This window comes from Megalops cyprinoides, chromosome 20 (assembly GCF_013368585.1).
Source record: "Megalops cyprinoides isolate fMegCyp1 chromosome 20, fMegCyp1.pri, whole genome shotgun sequence".
Lineage (NCBI taxonomy): Eukaryota > Metazoa > Chordata > Actinopteri > Elopiformes > Megalopidae > Megalops > Megalops cyprinoides.
In genome coordinates this window covers 18,607,939-18,627,086 of record NC_050602.1, presented here as the reverse complement: position 1 = coordinate 18,627,086, position 19,148 = coordinate 18,607,939, and the positions used below count along the sequence as shown (strand labels likewise).

At 44.0% G+C, this 19,148-nt stretch overlaps 1 protein-coding gene across 4 annotated transcripts in view; it reads left to right on the top strand.

Annotated features, from left to right (window-relative positions):
- The first annotated feature begins 1,493 nt into the window (after positions 1-1,493).
- The window catches only part of LOC118795341 (probable cation-transporting ATPase 13A3), a 28,242-nt gene continuing 10,587 nt past the window's right edge, over positions 1,494-19,148 (top strand). For 2 of the 4 annotated variants that reach the window (XM_036553762.1, XM_036553765.1), the window contains exons 1-19: positions 1,494-1,701; positions 10,406-10,476; positions 10,876-11,049; positions 11,206-11,376; positions 12,319-12,389; positions 12,703-12,786; positions 13,447-13,516; positions 13,693-13,827; positions 14,475-14,547; positions 14,864-14,995; positions 15,616-15,798; positions 16,286-16,443; positions 16,538-16,726; positions 17,075-17,136; positions 17,308-17,458; positions 17,682-17,798; positions 18,138-18,155; positions 18,245-18,398; positions 18,784-18,904. In XM_036553762.1, coding sequence (XP_036409655.1) covers positions 10,426-10,476; positions 10,876-11,049; positions 11,206-11,376; positions 12,319-12,389; positions 12,703-12,786; positions 13,447-13,516; positions 13,693-13,827; positions 14,475-14,547; positions 14,864-14,995; positions 15,616-15,798; positions 16,286-16,443; positions 16,538-16,726; positions 17,075-17,136; positions 17,308-17,458; positions 17,682-17,798; positions 18,138-18,155; positions 18,245-18,398; positions 18,784-18,904 — 2,114 coding nt within the window. In that variant the 5' untranslated portion in view covers positions 1,494-1,701; positions 10,406-10,425. Of the gene's footprint in view, positions 1,702-10,405; positions 10,477-10,875; positions 11,050-11,205; positions 11,377-12,318; positions 12,390-12,702; positions 12,787-13,446; positions 13,517-13,692; positions 13,828-14,474; positions 14,548-14,863; positions 14,996-15,615; positions 15,799-16,285; positions 16,444-16,537; positions 16,727-17,074; positions 17,137-17,307; positions 17,459-17,681; positions 17,799-18,137; positions 18,156-18,244; positions 18,399-18,783; positions 18,905-19,148 lie in introns of those variants that run through there. The other 2 variants (XM_036553764.1, XM_036553763.1) reach the window with 2 other exon arrangements.

Below are 19,148 nucleotides of genomic sequence, written 5' to 3'. Positions count from 1 at the left end.
TACATAATGTTTGAGGGGTCTTAGTTAAATCACTTCTATGCAGACTTTACTTCTTAGTATATGTTCCTCTCAGGGTAAGAGGATTTCCACTCTTACTATAACTGTAAGATTAAGGTTTTTCTTGAGGACACACGAGTCTGAGCGCAATAATGATGTAGCTGTCGTTCTTTAGATCTCCACTAGATGACAGTAGCGTAAAGAGAATATTGGACAGTGCAACAGTGTTGAGACCATGGTGTCAGTACAAAACTCACTGCGTCTCATTGAGTCTTTCACAGAGTATTGAAGCTACACACACACTTAAGGTGATCTGATACCTTCATTGCGTAACTTTAGTGTTGCAGGCCAGGTTATGCTAGTGTGGTACTTTGATTGAGAAAGTTTTATTTTAACACAGCGTATTGCATAGTGGTGAAAAAGTCTTTTGGTGAGGATGTCTTATTATTATAAATTCGCTGCTAGGGTTATAAAAGCCAGATTGGTAAATAACCAGTGGGATAACATTATTCAGCTGTATTTTATAGTTTGCAGGTTATTTTAGCCAGGTGGGTTATGTGTCTCCAGACACTTTGCCTAAATAGCCTGCCAGTTAGTTGTGCGTCATAGCTAGTTGGCAAGATGTTTTAACCAGACGATAGCTAGATAACTAGATAAACCGCCAGATAGCTCGCTGTAACAGCAGGGGCTTTTCCTCTGTAGCTAACAAGCTAGCATACCCAAGAACCTACAGACATATTCATGCAAATCATTATATTTAGATTATAAATTAGCGCATTTAGATTATAAATTAGTGGATATCATACACTGGAGCAGCGTTTTTTTCTGATCCTGAATGTTTCTGGCATAGTTTCATATCACTGTTTCTAGACGCCGAGTAAGAACGAAAGGGGAGCCCAAAGACTGAACATTTTAAACCTCCCGCCTTGCCCTAACACTTACCGTTCACTCTCTGTTCCTGGCTAGGTGATGCGGAGAAGAGAGAAGGGGAAAGGGACGGTCTAGGACGCAGGACCACTGTCCGACTGGATCACGGCATTTAGCTTGCTCCAGCTGAAACTGATATCAATGACACTTATTTTGCTCTAATGACGTTATTGGTATAATGATGGCATATTGACATAACATACCAGTTTGGAAGAGAAGGATTGGATGAACATCGCTTTAACTTGCATCGGATTCATGCAGAAAATTGCAGATATCTAAATCAAGTATCTACTTCAAATTTACCACACCATTCCTAAGTGCCCAACGCACAGTGCCGCGCATAAAAATAATGATAAAAAATGATATTATAACGAATACATTATTAATGCAATATGCAATTAACTACAAAAAAAAAAAAATATATCAACTCCAAGTGCAATGACAGTACTCAAACTGATGGACGATGATAATTACTGAATTCTCACATGGGGGGAAGAAAAGAAAAAACAATTTCTCCTTATTTGGGTGCCCAATGACCTCACATCCTGGTCCTCACTTCCTCCCAATGTGGTGACCAGCCAGATACATGCAATCAGTGGGCAGAAGATTCTTTGCTCTGGGTTGGTCTGGTTGGAAGTTATCAACACTGCACACGCCGCCTGTAGCGTATGTCGTGCAGCGGTCCCCATTGCTCCAGTTCTTCCAAAAAACGTCCTTCTACCGAAACGACCCGCACCCTAGAAATGACTCCCAGGTGATACACAACGAGTACTGGAGGTGAGTTGCTGTTTGTTTTTTTGACTGTCAACCAGGACCACATGTGTGTGGTTGTACTGTCAGTTAAAACTGAGCATGCTTGTGAATGTAGTTAGCTGTGCGCTCATGTCACGGAAAAGGACGATTCCGTTGTTTCTCAAGTCCCTGGCTTGCGACCTATCTAACGTTAAATGACTTTATTTGAAACTAATGGCTTAAAGAACTTAAGATAGCTTGCTCATAGGCTCATAACATTCAATCGCCTGATCAGCATTGTAAATATCTAATTTTGAGTGTTTAAATGAAATGTTTATATATGACAATCAGCTGGCTAACTCGCTTGTTAGTAATACTTTGTGGCTTGAAAGTTGAAGGTAATTGACAGTGTCCGTTGACTTCTTACTCACCTTTAATATTTCAGATCCTTTTTAGGCGCTCCTGTTCACGTCATATAGACATATTCGCTAATTAGCAAGCTATACAGAGTATTGTCGTGCTATGTGGGTTTTTTTTTTGTGTTAGAGCTGTGGCAATTGTCAGAAAATTTTCTGCAGACTTTGTCTACCGACTTAAGGCGAAGTCACATTGACTACGTGTTGGGGGTTCGGTACGGTGTTCATTTCTCCGAAAGCTGTGCGTGTTGGCTATTTACATGACCTGACTTGTTCCGAATTCCATCCTGGCGAAGTATTTTAACATTAAGGCGTCGATGTCTGTCACACCTTTACATTACCGAGTTCTGTCCTTTTCGGAGTGTCCTACAGAAAACAACCACAACGACAGTGGGGTCATCCCTTACAAATGTGTAGCTTACTTCTGTACGACGCAACCTCGTTTGAACAAACAAAATTAAGACATGGTATGGTCACACAATACGTATGGTCACACGGTGAATAGCCAGACTTGAACAGTTTTGCACTTGGCATCTTATTTTTGGTTAGAGCACTTCGAGTGCTTTTGTTACAGATGCAAATGCTTTCAGCACTCCATGATTTGATGTGTCACTTTTTGTATACCTAAAGCATTTTTGTTACCGGTACTGATATGTTGTGGGTGTAGCTGGAGTGAATAGCTAGCTGTAGGTTGGTTAAAGATGAGATCGCCTCCTGAAAGAATGTTCAGTATTGGATATGGACTGGATATAATTCTCATCAATGAATCAAGCAGTCCTCAGTCTTCACATTTAAAATATCTGTATTTGAAACAACAACAACAACAACAACAAAACAACAACAACAGTAATAATAATAATTAATAATTCCAATGTTACCTGCACTGGAATTTCCCACAAATCTGGAACTGAATTCTGGAATATAGAGTGATACCTTTATTTCAGATGTGTTTTGCTTCATCTCAAAATGATCACTTCTGAGTGGGCAATGGAAAAATCATGTTGTATCAAAAGACACTGCTATGGTTTGCTCTTTTTTATCATCTGAAGGCATCACTGCTGGAGTGGAACTCACAGTTTTCCCTGCCTCGTCATTTAACAACAGCATCTGTACTGTAACAAAATGTTCAGCAGAAGCACTACAGTTTGGTTGACAAAACACATTAGAACAGTAACAGCACATAACTGTAACCAGGGTATTACCCTGTCAAAATTTCCATTCTTGCAATGGAATGCTAAATCCTATTACAGTGTAGTACAGAAGGTTTCAATTGACTTAAATCAAGCAAGTAAGGACATGGTAAGCAGCTTGGAGATTTTTAAACAGGATGCTGCAAGAGCTGACTTCTTTGTTGCGCTTCTTGTAACTTGTCATTATAGGATGTTCAGCCTCTTATCTGAAAGGGCCTTGAAGGTTCTTTGCTACTGAAACCCATGGAAAGTATCTTGTTCAATATGTATTTGCAAATCAGTCGAGTGAAGGCCACATACTTTGGGTATGCCTGGTACAGTACAACCAAAAGCATTCCCTTGAATTCTTATTTGTTCTATGGATTCTTATAGAATGTGGAGCTCCTGGTAATGTGTGAGTGATGTATAAACACTAGTTTTAATATAAACTAGTGAATGTTCATGCCCCAGACCCTGTGCACTTTAAGCCAGCTGCAGATCAGCTACACATCAGAATGCATGCATATTTGTATATGATCAGCTCAAAATTGATGAAAGTTTACTATAATTGAGAGAAAATGTTTTGTGCATGCTTTGTGTTGTTGGGAGGATGGCTGAAAATCCTAATATGATGCTTCAGGACTAGATTTTTTCATAACAGGCCTCATTGCAGCAGAAATTGTAGATATCAGTCTGTTTATGTATTAATCCATCTATACCTCACTATGCCTGTTGCATTGTGACAGGTCACCCAACTCTGGCTAGCATGGAGATTACATCAAATCTATTGTGGACCTCACCCAGTCAGAGGTATCATTCAGCACCTATAAAATGGATTCTGGGATTGTAAAACAATGCCACATCTTTGATAGATCATTCACCTTTTTTTTTTAAACACTTCCCGCAACAAAAGCTCAAGAAAGATGGTTATCATCAAATTTATCATGGCAGTTTACATGTGAAGGAACATGGATCAGATCCAGCTGCTGACAGTAGAAGGAGGCCACACTATGGGCCAATCAGCAGCTGTCCAAGCTGTCACATGACCTTAAACAAGGCTCTGTGTTTTTCCGATGCTGCCAAACAAGATGCAGCTAATGTACTGCTTAGGATAGTACAATCAGACCTTTATCTTCACTCAGAAGAGTGTGCCGTGTGCTGTAGATTTCTGCTGGAGATGGAAGATCTTGCTGATGATTTGTCCAGCAGCGCTGGAGCTTACCGCAGTGGCTGTGGATGCTATGGATAATCTGCCTATTGACAGGTACTGCTAATGGTAACAGTACCCTCTAGAGGAGCTGGCCAAAACTGAGTGAGCGATTAGCCATGGAATGAAAGGAAGTCAAAGACAGTTTTTGTTTTTCTGAAAGTCTGATTAAATTGTGGCTTCTTGCTCAGCGTAAAGGCCACCCTTTGTGCTTTTTGTGTTATTAAAAAGTCCCCAAACCGTCAATTTCATCAGGCTGAACTTTTGACTTTTTTCCCTGTTCAGCACCAGCAAGTCTGTATTTGGAAATTCACTAGGAAATTCTTCACTACAATGAATACTGACATACTATATGAATAACTTCCAGTTCAGCTGGTGTGAACCAGGCCTAATTGTTCTTGGCTCTGTTATGACAGTAACAATTACAGAACTTAAAAAGATATGCAAAAACTGCACACAGGAGTTGTACAGTACAATGCAATTCAGCCTTGAAAACACAAAGTTATAAATATCAAGGACCCAATCAAAATGGATAGTCAAATGAAGTATGACTGAAGCTTGAAATCGAAAGTTAAACATTTTCAACTGAAAACATACCATTGACCTAGCACCCTCAATGTCAGTAGAACTGTTTGCAGTTAGTACAATAGTCCACTTCGTGAAACTGAAATACAAAATGAAAACAACTTCATTGCATGCCACAAACATTGTTCAATATTTTATTGTCATCACTTTGACTGGAGAAGATGGAGGGCTAGCTTCTTTCCAGGAATTTCCTTGAAAGACAGTGCTCTCATGAGAGCACCACCCAGGCAGGGAGGTCCAATCTGCCCCATGTATGATGATAAGAAGCGGAGAGATCCATGTTCCTACATGTAATTCCATTTCTTAAAGAGGATGGCCACTGCAGACTCATTCCTGTTATTCCTTCTTGCTTGGCTGTGACAGGGAATGTCTATGCAGCGGTGTAATTCACATCCTGCGGTACATTTACGCAGTGACTTATGCAGAACGTAACGCTGACACGTCACAGCTGTTTTGGATGCCGTCCAAAGTGTTGTTGTATCGTAGTGAGTATACACGCTGATAAAACGTACGTTATCTTTTATTGGCCCCAGATGTGTAGTACTGCAGAGTTTAATGATATGAGTGGAGATGGGTTATGTACCCTGGTTTTGGAAACAGTGACAGCATCTTTAAGGTGGCACGGATTTTATTAAACAATCCTCCTCAGGTTGCAGGACTAATGCAGATAGGAAGCTTTTTTTTTTTATTCCAATAAAGGACTTACTGTCAATTCTGTAAAGATGCAACTAAGAACATTTTAAAATGCTAAGTCCCATGGCCTGCTGCCCATGGGTTTTGTGTCCTGAACACAGATACAGGTTAATGTGAACTAAAGTGAATCTGAGGCTTTCGTTTACCCCCGTTCCCAAAGAGGAGGACTAGCAAGAGCATTCTGCAACAGAGGCGCTCTTGAAAGGAGATAGTCCACTAAGGGATGGCTTTTAAGAGTGTGAAACTAAACACATTTCTCTTACCTCGTTTACCAGCTAAGTGATTCATCAGAAGGAAATGGCTATGGTTTGAATGCTACATGTGAAAAACTGCTTCTTGGCAGAACTTCTCTCCACAGTTTGACTCAATGTGGACTAGCTGCCAGTTTTCCACAATAATTCATAAAATTGTGCTCGCAACAGTAGGCTTTATGGTCAGATTAATGATACTTGAGGAGGATATCACTGGCAGATAGCTGCCATGGCTGATCAGTGAAAAAAAATTGTTTACATGTGTCTGATGACAAAGATGTCAGTAATTCCCCAAAGTGCATTTAATGGAAAGTTCTAGGATTTAATCAGGTGCTGTTTGGTGGAGGTCTGTTAGTGTGTGAAATAGCACAGCGCACAGACAGAGCAAAGACTCATGGGAATGGCTGAGGGTGGCGGCTTGGATGTTAGCATGTGACTGAATGATGTCGAGGCCAAGGCCAACATTTGGTGTAATACTGTGGTCTCTGCTGTACTGTACAGATTCTGAGAAGGAAAGCCGTCACCACAGCACTGCCTGAATATGAATGAGTGTTCATTGATAAAGCAAGAAAGGAAATGGACCATTCACGTGATCCAGCTGAGCAATGCCATGGCAGGATCACCTTCTCTTAAAGGCAACTACAGCCACACTAGCAATTGCAAAAGGGCCTTACACAAAGGGCATTGAACATAATGCATAATCAAATATCAGATATCACATTTTCTAGGGGTGTGTGTGAGTGTAGTGGGTTAAACATAATGACCTATTGGAAGTTACTGAATAATATGTGAAATAATTTATACTACATATCTCAGCTTTTAAATCTAACTTACCACAATCATTTGACATGAATTTAAATGATAGCTTCAGTCATTGAGGTGGATGGAACTACGCAACCAAACGCATATGGGCAGGCATGCACCAGGATTAGGTATTAACCAGCAGCCTGTTCAGCTAACCTTGAGACAGTAGACCAATGAGTCCCTGCTGTGCTTTCATAGACCTGAATGGTGCTGGAGGACAATACAGGAACAACAGTAGACTCCAAACTGCAGCTAGACTTATGAGTGTGCTGAGACTTTGCTAATTGGGCTGCTGGCACAGGTTGTCACTGGGTTGTGATTTCTGATGCATGGCTGTGTTGTTCAGAGGTAGTTGGCCTGGCCTAGCCTCACAATTGAAGGCCATAAATCTGTATATCTGGGGGCAAAGGACAGCCAGCATGAACTTGCAGCTGTTTGCGTTTTTTGCTGTTATCTTCAGAAGGCACTGAAGACTAAAAAAATGCAAAAATGGTGTCCTGTTTTTGCCAGTTTTTCCATAGTGTGCATACACACAAACAAGTAGATGCACTTAGTGTCTACCCTTGGAAAAAAATACCCTATATATGTCATCCTGTTTAGTGTGTTTTCTTTCAGCCCAGGAGATGAGAGCTGTGAGCTCAGTGGCCTCGGCTTCAGCTCAGGGTTCAAGCTGGGGTCCCTAATAGTCCCTGGGCGTATTCTTTCGAAGCCTACCGCGACTCAGTGCACCCCTGCCAAAATAGTGCTCTCCCACAGTTGTCAGTGTACATTTTACATGTTGCGGCTTGGCAAAAGCTCTTATCCTGAAAACCTTATAAACCAAGAGTACAAAGTGCATGTAATAAAGGCACATGAAAGACTTAAGTCTTCAGTCTGCAGTGGAAGATGGCCAACCACTCGGCTGTCATAACTGCTACGGGAAGATGATGTATAGGGTATGACCATTGATAGAGGAGAGCTGTTACCCTCACCTTAATGTAGGTTAACACTAGCATTTTGAAAAGGAGAGCCATCATCGGTAGCCAGTTGGAGATCAAAGAGGGTAAGACATGGGGAAATTTGGGGACACAGCGGACCAGCTGAGAAGCAGCACTCTGGATAAATTACAGGGGTCTGATTGCATGTCCAGGGAGGCCAGCGAGGAGGGGGATGCAATGGTCCAAGTAGGAGAACACCAGGCTTCTATCTCCATCACACCCCGTCAAAAAGCTTGTGCATTTACCACACCCTGCCAGAATTCGCTGCCTCACAACTATAGATTTGTCTTTGTTACACCCTGACAAAAAATGCTCCCTCTTAACTACAATTTTGTCTGTCACACCCTACCAAAAAGAACTCCATGCCTCCGTTCCTGCCGGTATGAAGCTGTCTCTCTGGAGTGGGTGGGGCGGTTTGTGTCAGCCCAGGGGTACAGCAGGGCAGAAAGGGGGTGGGTGTGTGTTGGGGGTGGGGCCCCCTGTTCAGGGAGAGGGACTGGACTTTTGACTGCTGTGCATTGTGCAATGGTTCTTAGTTATTATCTCTAGGGCTGTGTCGGAAATTTTGGTTGACGATTAATTGTTACACAGATAGTTGAATTGTCCTTTTTCACTTGTATACTTCTATTATAGTTTAAGTCTTATTAATAATACTATAATAACACACATCCAGATATGTCTTTAATGAAGAGCCATTTATTGACAATGAACACACTTGAGTGTGCCTTCTAGGCTTTGTAAACAAATATATTGCAGAAGGGGTAGTTATGACATAAATAAAAACTTAAATGGTCTAAGCCTATTGAAATAATAGAAATAGAAATAATAGAAATAAAAAAGTAACAAAAAACACACAACATGCAATGGCCAAAATGGGCAATTTCCCAGTCTTTCACAACAATATCCCATCCTACTCCTCCTCACTGGTGAGATTCCAAGCAAGAAACACTAACTTGTTGTTAATTGTTGCTCATTGTTCTACATTCTCATGGTAAAGTCAGTAAAAGAGTGTCTATGAACACTCACACTCTTAAAGAACATTTCATCACTATGCCACTTCTCACTGTGCAGAGATAAATAGCTTTATCTAAAACTGTTACAGACCTACAACAGCGAAAGAGTAGATAGCAGACAACACTTTGACAATGTACAGAAAATGTACAAACACATTTACCTTGATTTGAAAATTGATACGGAAAAGGAAGGGTACAAACCATGAAAAACAAAAATCAATCAACGTGTGAACGTATGAACTGAACACCTTCTAGCCCTATAATCTCGATCACGTGATTATATGATTATTGCAACAGCCCTGCAACAGATTATCAATGAAGGATGCATTTTATTTTTTGGAATGATTCCTTTTAACTTGCCAGGTTTTTTTTTCCAGAGAAGTCATAAAAGTAGCATTGTTATTTGAATAGATCTTTATTTAAATTTTGAAAATATATATTGGAAATTTTGATTCTTTGTGAATCAGTGGGTTGATTAATCAGTTGTTGTGAATTAATTTGGATTTGTGTGTGTAATTTGGATTTTTGTCTTAAAGCTGCAGTGAACACGGCCTACTCCTGTGTATGCTGTCTGTGTCAGCCACACCTGAAATGCACTGCATATGTAAGCCATGAGTAATGAGTGTGCTCACATACAGTATACCCATTTAACACTAATGTACCAGAGGTTGTGCACATTTCACTTCCATATAAGATGAAGGTTGGTCCTGTTATGTACCAAATATGCCTAAGGTGTTGAGTTTTTGTTGACCAAAAGTTTCACTTTAAATACTGTACCTAGGAGGTGAAAACACATCTTTTCTTAGAGTAGGTATTTTAAATTCATTTTGGTAACAGAATCTGAGGACTGTAGGAGCTAGTGGATCCGTACAGGCATCTGTGCTCTGTAGGGCACCAAGGCAGAGCCCTCCGTTCATTCCTAGAGCAGTCAGTCAGTCTGCACTTTTACATTGATAACAGAGGGCCTGACCACAGTTCACATTATCATCAGCTCTGTGCCCGGTCGGTGTGCTGTCAGATAATTAGAGCTCTGAAATTTGAGTTGTCTGTTTTAATTACATCAAGAAAAAAAGGGAATACTTTCCTCATGCAAGGCCTCCCTTAGGAGATAACTGGAAGTGGAGGAAAGGGCATTCTTCCCACAATGCCTCTGTAGAGAGAAGCTGTTTCACTGGGGCTTTGCCAGTATTGGCACATCCTGTGGTGTCCCCTGCAGTCTGTGGAGATGTACAAATGCACTGTCTGTTCCCAGTGCATCTGTAAACCAATCTGACAGTAGTCGGTGCCAGCAAGCACAGGCAGGTAATCTCCCCGGCCACACCTTCCACATCATAAAATATGGCCTGAAGTGGTTCCTGCTGAAACCTGTGGGGTTTGCTCACTTTGTGCATGTGTTTGTGTGTGTGTCTGTGTGTGTCTGTGTGCATCAGTGGGTGGGTGGTTTTCAGTGTAAAATATTCAGTGAGAACATGAGGTAATGAAACTGTTCATTTGGCTTTTTTACTGAAGGCTTTGAGGTTTTTGCTGTGAGCATTCAGGCCTTGTCCAGCAGGCAGGATGAGCACTATCAGGTAATACTGATAAAAGCAGTTTTCTTAGAGCTCGGTAAAAGCATGTGTCTCCTGTGCTTTCAGTGGGGCTGCAGGGTACAAGGATGGAGAAGGAAGAGCTGAAGATAGTGAACAGAGGCCTGGAGGATGAAATGGTGAGTGGCACTGCTGTCTGTGCTAGTGTGGGAGACATTAGTCCACTTCCACAGACATTACTGCAGATCCATGGCCATTACTTCGGTTCCATAGACATTACTGTCATTCCACAGACATTACTGCAGTTTGGCCAGTTTTCACGCAATTGAACACACTGCCCACCGAATGGAACAGGATCTTACTGTATATCTAGAGGGAAAACTGGGCATTTTTTTCTGTTCTACTTTTGAGAGTTGTAGTATGTTTCACTTAAGCGGTGGTAGTCTTTTCCCTAACATTGTGTGCATTGAACCTTTGAACTGAAAGTAGGATAATGACTGGAAGACATGAGAGGGGTATGCCTCCGTGAACTGTTCTGTCCTGTGCCGTGCCATTCCGTGTCATGCTGATCCCTGCAGGAGGTGTCTGGGTATAGGCTGTGCCATTGGAAGCTGGCGCTGGTGGTTGTGGGTGTGGTCTGCACCGGCGGCTTCCTGCTGCTGCTCCTGTACTGGATGCCTGAGTGGAGTGTGAAGGGCACCTGCACCCGTACCACTGTGAGGGAGGCGGAGATCCTGCTGCTCCGATCCACGGTACGTCCTGCCCTGCGGGTGTGAGTCAGTCATAGCTGGCCAAGTCATCTGGAGATCCGTAAGAAAATGGGCCTTGGTGTCAGAGGGACAGAGTGTGGAAGAGGAGGAGGAGTAAGGACACTGTGATGTAGCGTGATGCCATGCCATGTGTTTCAGGACGAGTTCAAACGGTGGTTCAGGGCCAAGGTACGGGTGATGCTGACCTCAGGGAACAACCCCTTCCACAGCCTGGACCCCCAGACCTCCTCATCTGTGGCTAACGGCCACACCCCGCACAGCCCACCCCATGATGCCCTCAGGAAGTGTGTCGAGAACCAGCCTGTACAGGTACGATGTGCACAAAGACACACACACACACACACACACCACACGCGCTCAACATACACGTCACATGCATATACACCAAACACACCTCACATGCCCACACGCACGCACACACGCACTCAACATACATACCACATGCACATACACCAAACACACCTCACATTCCCACACACACACACACACACCACACATGCACCACACACACACACTCAACATACACACATGCCACAGACAGATACACTAAACACACTTCACACGCTCACACACCACACACCACACACTGCACACATTCACAGAGACACTGTGTTTGTATATGCTGTCAGAAGATAACAGTGCAGAGCTGAGGACTGATATAGTGTAAATGGGTAGGAAGATGAGGGGCTTTAGAGACTAACTCTCTCTGCAGTTTCACTCCGTTGGTCATCTTTTTCCTGAAGCAGAAATTACCATCTGGAAAACACAGTTATACTGCACATGCATTTTCCTTGTGTCTGTCTCTTACTGTAAATTAAACTGTGAGTGGCCTTCTTCTTGTGTCTGTGTGAAACATGCTGTGGCCAGTGCAGATTTTTTTTTCTCTTTGAGTGAGGAACTGTTTCTGCTAGAGAGAACCACTCAGCGATTCCACTTTAGTGGGCTTTGTCAGGAAAGCCTGCAGACTGAGATACAGGTGGAGAGGCGCTATAGACCTTCACCTCTATGGCACCCTGTCAGAGAAGTCTTTGTGTGTCTGCTGCTGCGTGTTGCACCCCCTGCTGGTGGGCTGACCTTCCCTCTGGCTTTCAGCTAAGCAGCATGTAGTGGACAACCATTTTTCCCATGTTGGACCTGCAGCCTGTTTCCAGACCGTCACACTGGTGGTCTAGTGAAAGTGAATTGTACCTCCATTTGCTCATTTGCTTTACGTTAAAACAGTTTTTTCTTCTGTATTTCTTTTCTTCTTAGATTCGCTATTTCTCACTCCACAGCACAAAATACTACTGGAATGATATGATCCAGAATTTTGAAGTGTTAAAGTAAGAGTTCTGTTCTATTCTCTTCAATCAGGTCACTTTTTGAGCAAACACTCTACACATAGCTATATATTTTCTGAACATTTTAAACACCTAATCCAATCAGTTGTGACCATTCTGTGATTCACTTGACCCTTTTAAAGAAAAATTTGCCCCATGTGCTCTGCATCTATATTTGTTCACCTTTGTGACAAAAGCAGAAGCCATTGCACAGCAGTGCATTGTGGGAAATACTGTTGGGAGTGAAGCAGTCATGACTGAAGTGACAATTGTGTGTGACCTGACCTCTCACCTACTCTCTTTGCTGTTGTTACAGAGGCTTGGAGGACCTAGAGGTGACCTGTTCCTCCATCCATGCACACCACAGCAGCGGATTGACCCCAGATCAGCAGAACCACAGGTACGCATGCCCAACAAGAGGGGGAAAACCCACACAGAACACAGCACAGCACTGATCTCTGATCAGCAGCACCACAGGTAGGCATGCCCAATAAGAGGGCTGGTGCAGCACCAACGGTCAAGATAGTAGTGTGGTCTTGCGGTAAGGAGCAGGGCAGCAGTGTGGTGTAGGGGTAAGGAGCAGGGCAGCAGTGTAGTGTAGGGGTAAGGAGCAGGGCAACAGTGTGGTGTAGGGGTAAGGAGCAGGGCAACAGTGTGGTGTAGGGGTAAGGAGCAGGGCAGCAGTGTGGTATAGTAGTACGAAGCGAGGCAGTAGTGTGGTGTAGTGGTAAGGAGCAGGGCAGCTGTGTGGTTTAGTGGTAATTAGCAAAGGTTGCAGTTTCAATTCCAAGGTGAGGTATTGCGATTGCATCCATAAGTAAGGCACTTAATCTGAATTGCTTATAGAATATCCAGAACATCCAACTGTATACATGGACAATATACATGTTAGGTAAGGGCACTCTGGATAAGGGCATTTGCTAAGTGAATTATTATTATTATCAATAAGAATAACTACTTATAAATACTTATAATAATATGGGTACTATTACGATTTTCTGTGAGGAATAAATTATAGCATTGTGTAGTTCTAACTTGTCTTTATTATTATTTTTTATAGGAGACTGTTTTTTGGAGTGAATGAAATCGAAGTTAAAGTGCCCTCAATTTTCAAGCTGCTAATTAAAGAGGTAGGTCATATGATGTATAATTCCAATAACCTGAGCACTTGTGAAATGTTATACTGCTGTAACCCATAAAATAAATGACAGTGAAAGAGGTGGAATATAAGGCCAAAAAAGCTTTTGAGGATACGATATTATACTATTTAAATGCAGTACATGCATGTTGGCTTTCTGTTTCCCAGGTCCTGAACCCGTTCTACATCTTCCAGCTCTTCAGCATCATCCTCTGGAGTGCTGACGAATACTACTATTACGCCTCCGCCATCGTCCTCATGTCTGTCATATCAATCGCTACCTCTTTGTACACCATCAGAAAGGTGAGCCAGAGCACTGACCTCAAGATGGCACTGACCAGTCAGGCTCTGTCTTTCTGCCCAAGGTTCACCTCGTGGTACATGCTACATTTGGGGGCGACAGTGGCTCAGGAGGTAGAGCAGTCAACTGGGGATTGGAAGGTCCCTGGTTTGAATCTGGCTCATCCTGGCAGAGTGTCGAAGTGTCCTTGAGCAAGACACTGAACCCCCAACAGCTCCCAGTGGCCAGTTGGTAAGCCTGTATAGCAGCCTCTGCCACTGGTAGGTAGATGTGAGGCATATAACTGTAAAGTGCTTTGAGTACTCAAATGAGTAGAAAAGCGCTATATAAATGCAGTCCATTTACCATTTACCATTTGCCTTAAAGTTGGAAGGATCTGAGATAAATTGATTGAATGTATGTTACCATGTTCTTATTTCACGCAGTTGTTTTTTACCATTGAAAAATCCAGTTCTCATAGGAAGAATGTATTTTATATCTGAAGTATTTTTTCTATAAAGCTTTTGTCTATTAATTAAATGCTCCTGCAGCAGTGAACAGCAGTAATGACACACAACCACTAGAGGGCAAAAAGGACAATAAAGTAGTGAGAGGCTGGGAACAGTTGAGTTCTTGCTCTTCTGAAATACATGTCTCCCTTTAATTTCAGCAATACGTTATGCTGCATGACATGGTGGCTTCTCACAGCGTGGTACGAGTTTCCACCTGCAGACCCAATAACGGTATGTCAGAAAGGAGCTGTAGTTTCATTAAGACCAGCCAAAGCTGCAACATTAAGCAAGAGCTGTTCAGTTACATTGGCCTCTTTGGGTGATAATCAGTGGGATAGTAGTAAAATTGATGTGAGATTCCTCTATACTAATCCCACTCCCCTCTCCTGACTCCACCTACCCATCTCTGACCACACCTAACCCCACCAATCCATTTCTGGTCACACCCTGACTCCACCCCAAACCCCATTCCCCCATAACTGACCCCAGCTGGACTCTTCCTCCAGCCCCCCCTCTAAGACCGCCCACCTGTGCTCCCTCTCCACAGAGGTGGAGGAGGCCCTGTCCACAGACCTGGTCCCCGGGGATGTCCTCATCATCCCTGCCAATGGGACCATCATGCCTTGCGATGCTGTGCTGGTCAGCGGCACCTGCATTGTTAACGAGAGCATGCTCACAGGTGAGAGGGCTGGACTCTTGTCTTTTACAACACACTGAAGGTACAGAGAGGTCAAACACACAACACACAGACCTGTCTTGTGTCAAAACAGCCACACCCTGGCACATTTAGAGATTTTATAGTATAATTTTTATAGCCTTTTATTAGCCTTTGTGTCCCATTGTGTTGCCAAGACACTATAACCTGTCACCTGATTGTGCCAGGTCCTTGAGCTGGAAGGGACTCTGGTCACTGTGGTAGAAAGAACAAGAAAGCGCAGTCCCTGTGCTGGAACTCTGGCTCTGGCTGGCTGTGCTGAATCCCTATGCAGTACATTACACTACATTATTGTCATGTAGCAGATGCCCTTATCCAGGCTTACAGTTACAGTTTTTTTTTTTACAATGTTGTCCATTTATACAGCTGGATATTTATGGGGCAATTGTGGGTTAAGTACCTTGCCCAAAGGTGCAGCACCAGTAACCAGAACCAGCAACCTTTTGGTTACGAGCTCTGCTCCTTAACCCCTATGCTACACTGCTGCCCCTGTGGGTTGGAATGCTGGGTCCCTATTACAGTAGCGCTGGGTTCCTATGCTGTAACGTGAGGCAGGCTGTGCTCAGCACAATGTTTCCCCTCAGGTGAGAGTGTGCCCGTCACCAAGACCAACCTGCCCAACCCGGGAGAGGACGAGAAAGGGGTGGAGGGTGCTGGCGTCTACAGCATTGAGGAGCATAAGAGACACACGCTGTTCTGTGGCACCCAGGTCATCCAGACGCGCTTCTACACAGGGGAACTGGTCAAGGCCGTGGTGGTCAGGACCGGTCAGTATTCTCAGTTTTCACACGATTCATAGCCATTGAGTGAATGTTGCTTTATGACGAAGAGCTGCAACATTCTCATGGAAGTAATGCTATTGATTAACATTTCACGCTAAAGTGAGACTAATGATTATATACTCCTGGAGTTAAACCTAACTACACAATTAGGGAATGGCATTTAGGAGTCTGCTATAGAGTCTGTTAGAGTATTGCGCTCAGAGCACATAAATTATTCTGTCAGTAGATGTGTGTGTTAATATATGCATGTGAGTGTACTTTGTATTTGTGTGTGTGGGGGTTTGTGGAAGTGTACATGTATATTTCTGTCTCTGCCTGCATGTGCGAGAGTGTGTGTGTGCATGCATGTTTCTGTGTGTTTGTGTGTGTACATGTGTGAATCTGTGTGCATGTCTGTGTATGTGTATGTATCTGGGTTTATGTATGTATGTGTGTGTGTGTGTGTGTGTGATAGTTGCTCTTGCCCTCTCAGGTTTCAGCACTGCGAAGGGGCAGCTGGTGCGCTCCATCCTGTACCCGAAGCCCACCGATTTCAAACTGTACCACGATGCCTACCTCTTCCTGCTCTGCCTGGTGGGCGTGGCCGGGGTCGGCTTCTTGTACACCATAGTCCTCAGCATCCTTAACCAGGTAGCCAGACACATGCAGCAAACACTATGATGGAAGGTGTGAATTCCGCCTAACCCATCCTAGGAATCATGCATGCTCCTGCTTCTGTCTACAGGTTCCTGCAAGAACCATCATCATCGAGTCCCTGGACATCATCACCATCACGATTCCCCCGGCGCTTCCCGCCGCCATGACGGCGGGCATCGTCTACGCCCAGCGGCGCCTCAAACGCGCCGGCATCTTCTGCATCAGCCCGCAGAGGATCAACATCTGCGGCCAGCTCAACCTCGTCTGCTTCGACAAGGTGTGCACGTTCTCAGTGCAGCCTGCTGGCTGAATCCATTGATTCCCCCTCCATTAAGAGGCTCGTCTCTCTGCGTGAAGCTTTTGGGAACCATGTGGACCTCCGCCTCTCATTTTCATTACACAAAAACCTGCCGCATGAATCAAGTCCTTTGCTAAAATGAATATAGATCACAACCTGGAAGGATGCTGGGTCTGAACTCATTGACGTCAGGATTTATTAACCTAGTGTGAATAAAACTGAAAGTGGATGTATGTTATTACATGTTATTATCATATTCTATATTTCTGTTATTACACTGTTATTGCACTATTATACTCCTATCATGCTGGTTTTCCCTCTGCACAGACGGGCACTCTGACCGAAGACGGTTTGGATCTGTGGGGGGTTCAGAGGGTGGAGAACAGCAGGTGAGACTCTGTGTTTGGTCCTGTTATCCCCATCTCTCTCTCTCTTTTGCTGTGTAGAATATTCTTGACTTTTTTCTCTTTCTCTCCCTTCCCCCTTCTCCCTCTCTCTCCATTTCTCCCTCTCTCCGTCTCTCTATGTGGAGTGCTCTGACTCTTCCTATGCCTTTCCAGTTTTCTCCTTCCAGAGGAGAGGGTGTGCAGGGAGGCCCTGGTGAAGTCCCAGTTTGTATCCTGCATGGCCACCTGCCATTCCCTGACCAAACTGGAGGGGGTGCTGTCTGGAGACCCGCTGGACCTCAAGATGTTCGAAGCCACAGGCTGGGTGTGTAACAGGGCATCTGATTTACCCCGGCCAGTCTACCTCAGGAGCTCTAACCCATTGCGTCTGTCCCGCATGGCCACACATTCACACAGAGAGGGCATACGCACACACACAACCACTCTCACTTACTCACACATACTCTCTCACTGAACCAAACACATGTGTGCGGGTGGGTTCTCCTGCTTCTCCCCGTTTGATCTGACATCCCGCTTTCTGTCGTCAGATTCTGGAAGAGCCCACAGAGGAAGAAACTTCCCTCCATAACCGCATCATGCCCACTGTGGTCAGGCCACCCAGGCAGCTGCTTCCCGAGACAGTGGTGTCTTCCACTCAGGATATAGTACGTGCCTGACTTTTCCCATGTCCTGCCTTGCCCTGCTCCTTGTCCCTACTTCCTATCAGTCTACACCCCCTTGACTGTCATTTCTCAGCGCTGCCCCCTTGTGGTTGTCTGAATACATACCTAATGTCAAAAGTATTCTTCATTTTGTGTTTCTGAGTCTGAGAATGTTACTTACATTTGTGTGTTGTTGTGGCTTTAATTCTTGTGTGGTGGTATGAGTCTCTCTTTTAAATTTTCCTCTTGCACGACATCCAGAACATATTATAAATATCCTAGACTATTTTTTCTTCAAAATGTGCTAATAGATCTCTGCTTTTTGTCTCTGGTGTGTTTCAGGAGCTCTGCGAGCTGTCGGTGAGTCTGCCGGCGTAACTCCTGGCTTGCCTTGTGGCGTTTTCAGAGACGAGCAGAGCAAACTCTCTGTGCGTTGTTGTCGTCCCCAGTCGTCCCACGACATCGGGATCGTTCGCCAGTTCCCCTTCTCCTCGGCGCTACAGAGGATGAGTGTGGTGGCCAGGCTGCTGGGCGAGAAGCGCATGGATGCCTACCTCAAGGGGGCGCCAGAGGTGGTGGTCAGCCTGTGCAAGAAGGAAACAGGTCAGGCTTTGTGTTGGGTCTTACAGTGGAGCGGTTGAAAAATGCTTTCTCTTTCTCTCTTTCTGTCTCTCTCTCTCTCTCTCTCTCCCTCTCTCCAGCTACCCCTCCCCTGCATGGAGACTCAATAGCCACTTGTCTCAATGAATCTATCTATTTTTAAAATGTCCACACTTGCACTCATGTTTTGCGGGACCGCATTTATCCAAAACTAATTTCATTTGTTTTGTCGTTCTGCAAAGCCTCTGGCATTTCAGTTGACTGCAGCAGAGTTGGGTAGTCTGTGAACTTTTACCTAGAAGTAAGAACATTAATTTAAAAAAATCCTTTTCCAGAATGTTCAGCTTATCTGTCTCGTCGTCACCTCCCTTCACCTCTCCTCTTGCAGTGCCAGAGAATTTTTCTGAGGTTCTGGAAGATTACACCAAGCAGGGGTTTCGGGTCATTGCCCTGGCCCACAGGCGTCTGGAGTCCAAACTCACCTGGCACAAAGTGCAGAGCATCAACAGGTGCTGTCTGCACCCTCCGTCCTCGGGGAAAGCATTGCTTTCTGTAACCAGAGAGGTCTGAGCATGTAAAAAAGCTGCCAAAGAGCTAGCTGAATAGAGTTCACTATATATACACAAACTAGGCATTGAAAACTACATCTGTTCACACTACATCTGTGACTTCTATAATCAGTCAGCAGTGAATTCTAACCATTGGTGATTTTCTATCATTTACACAATTTCAACATTGAGCAATTTTATTGGC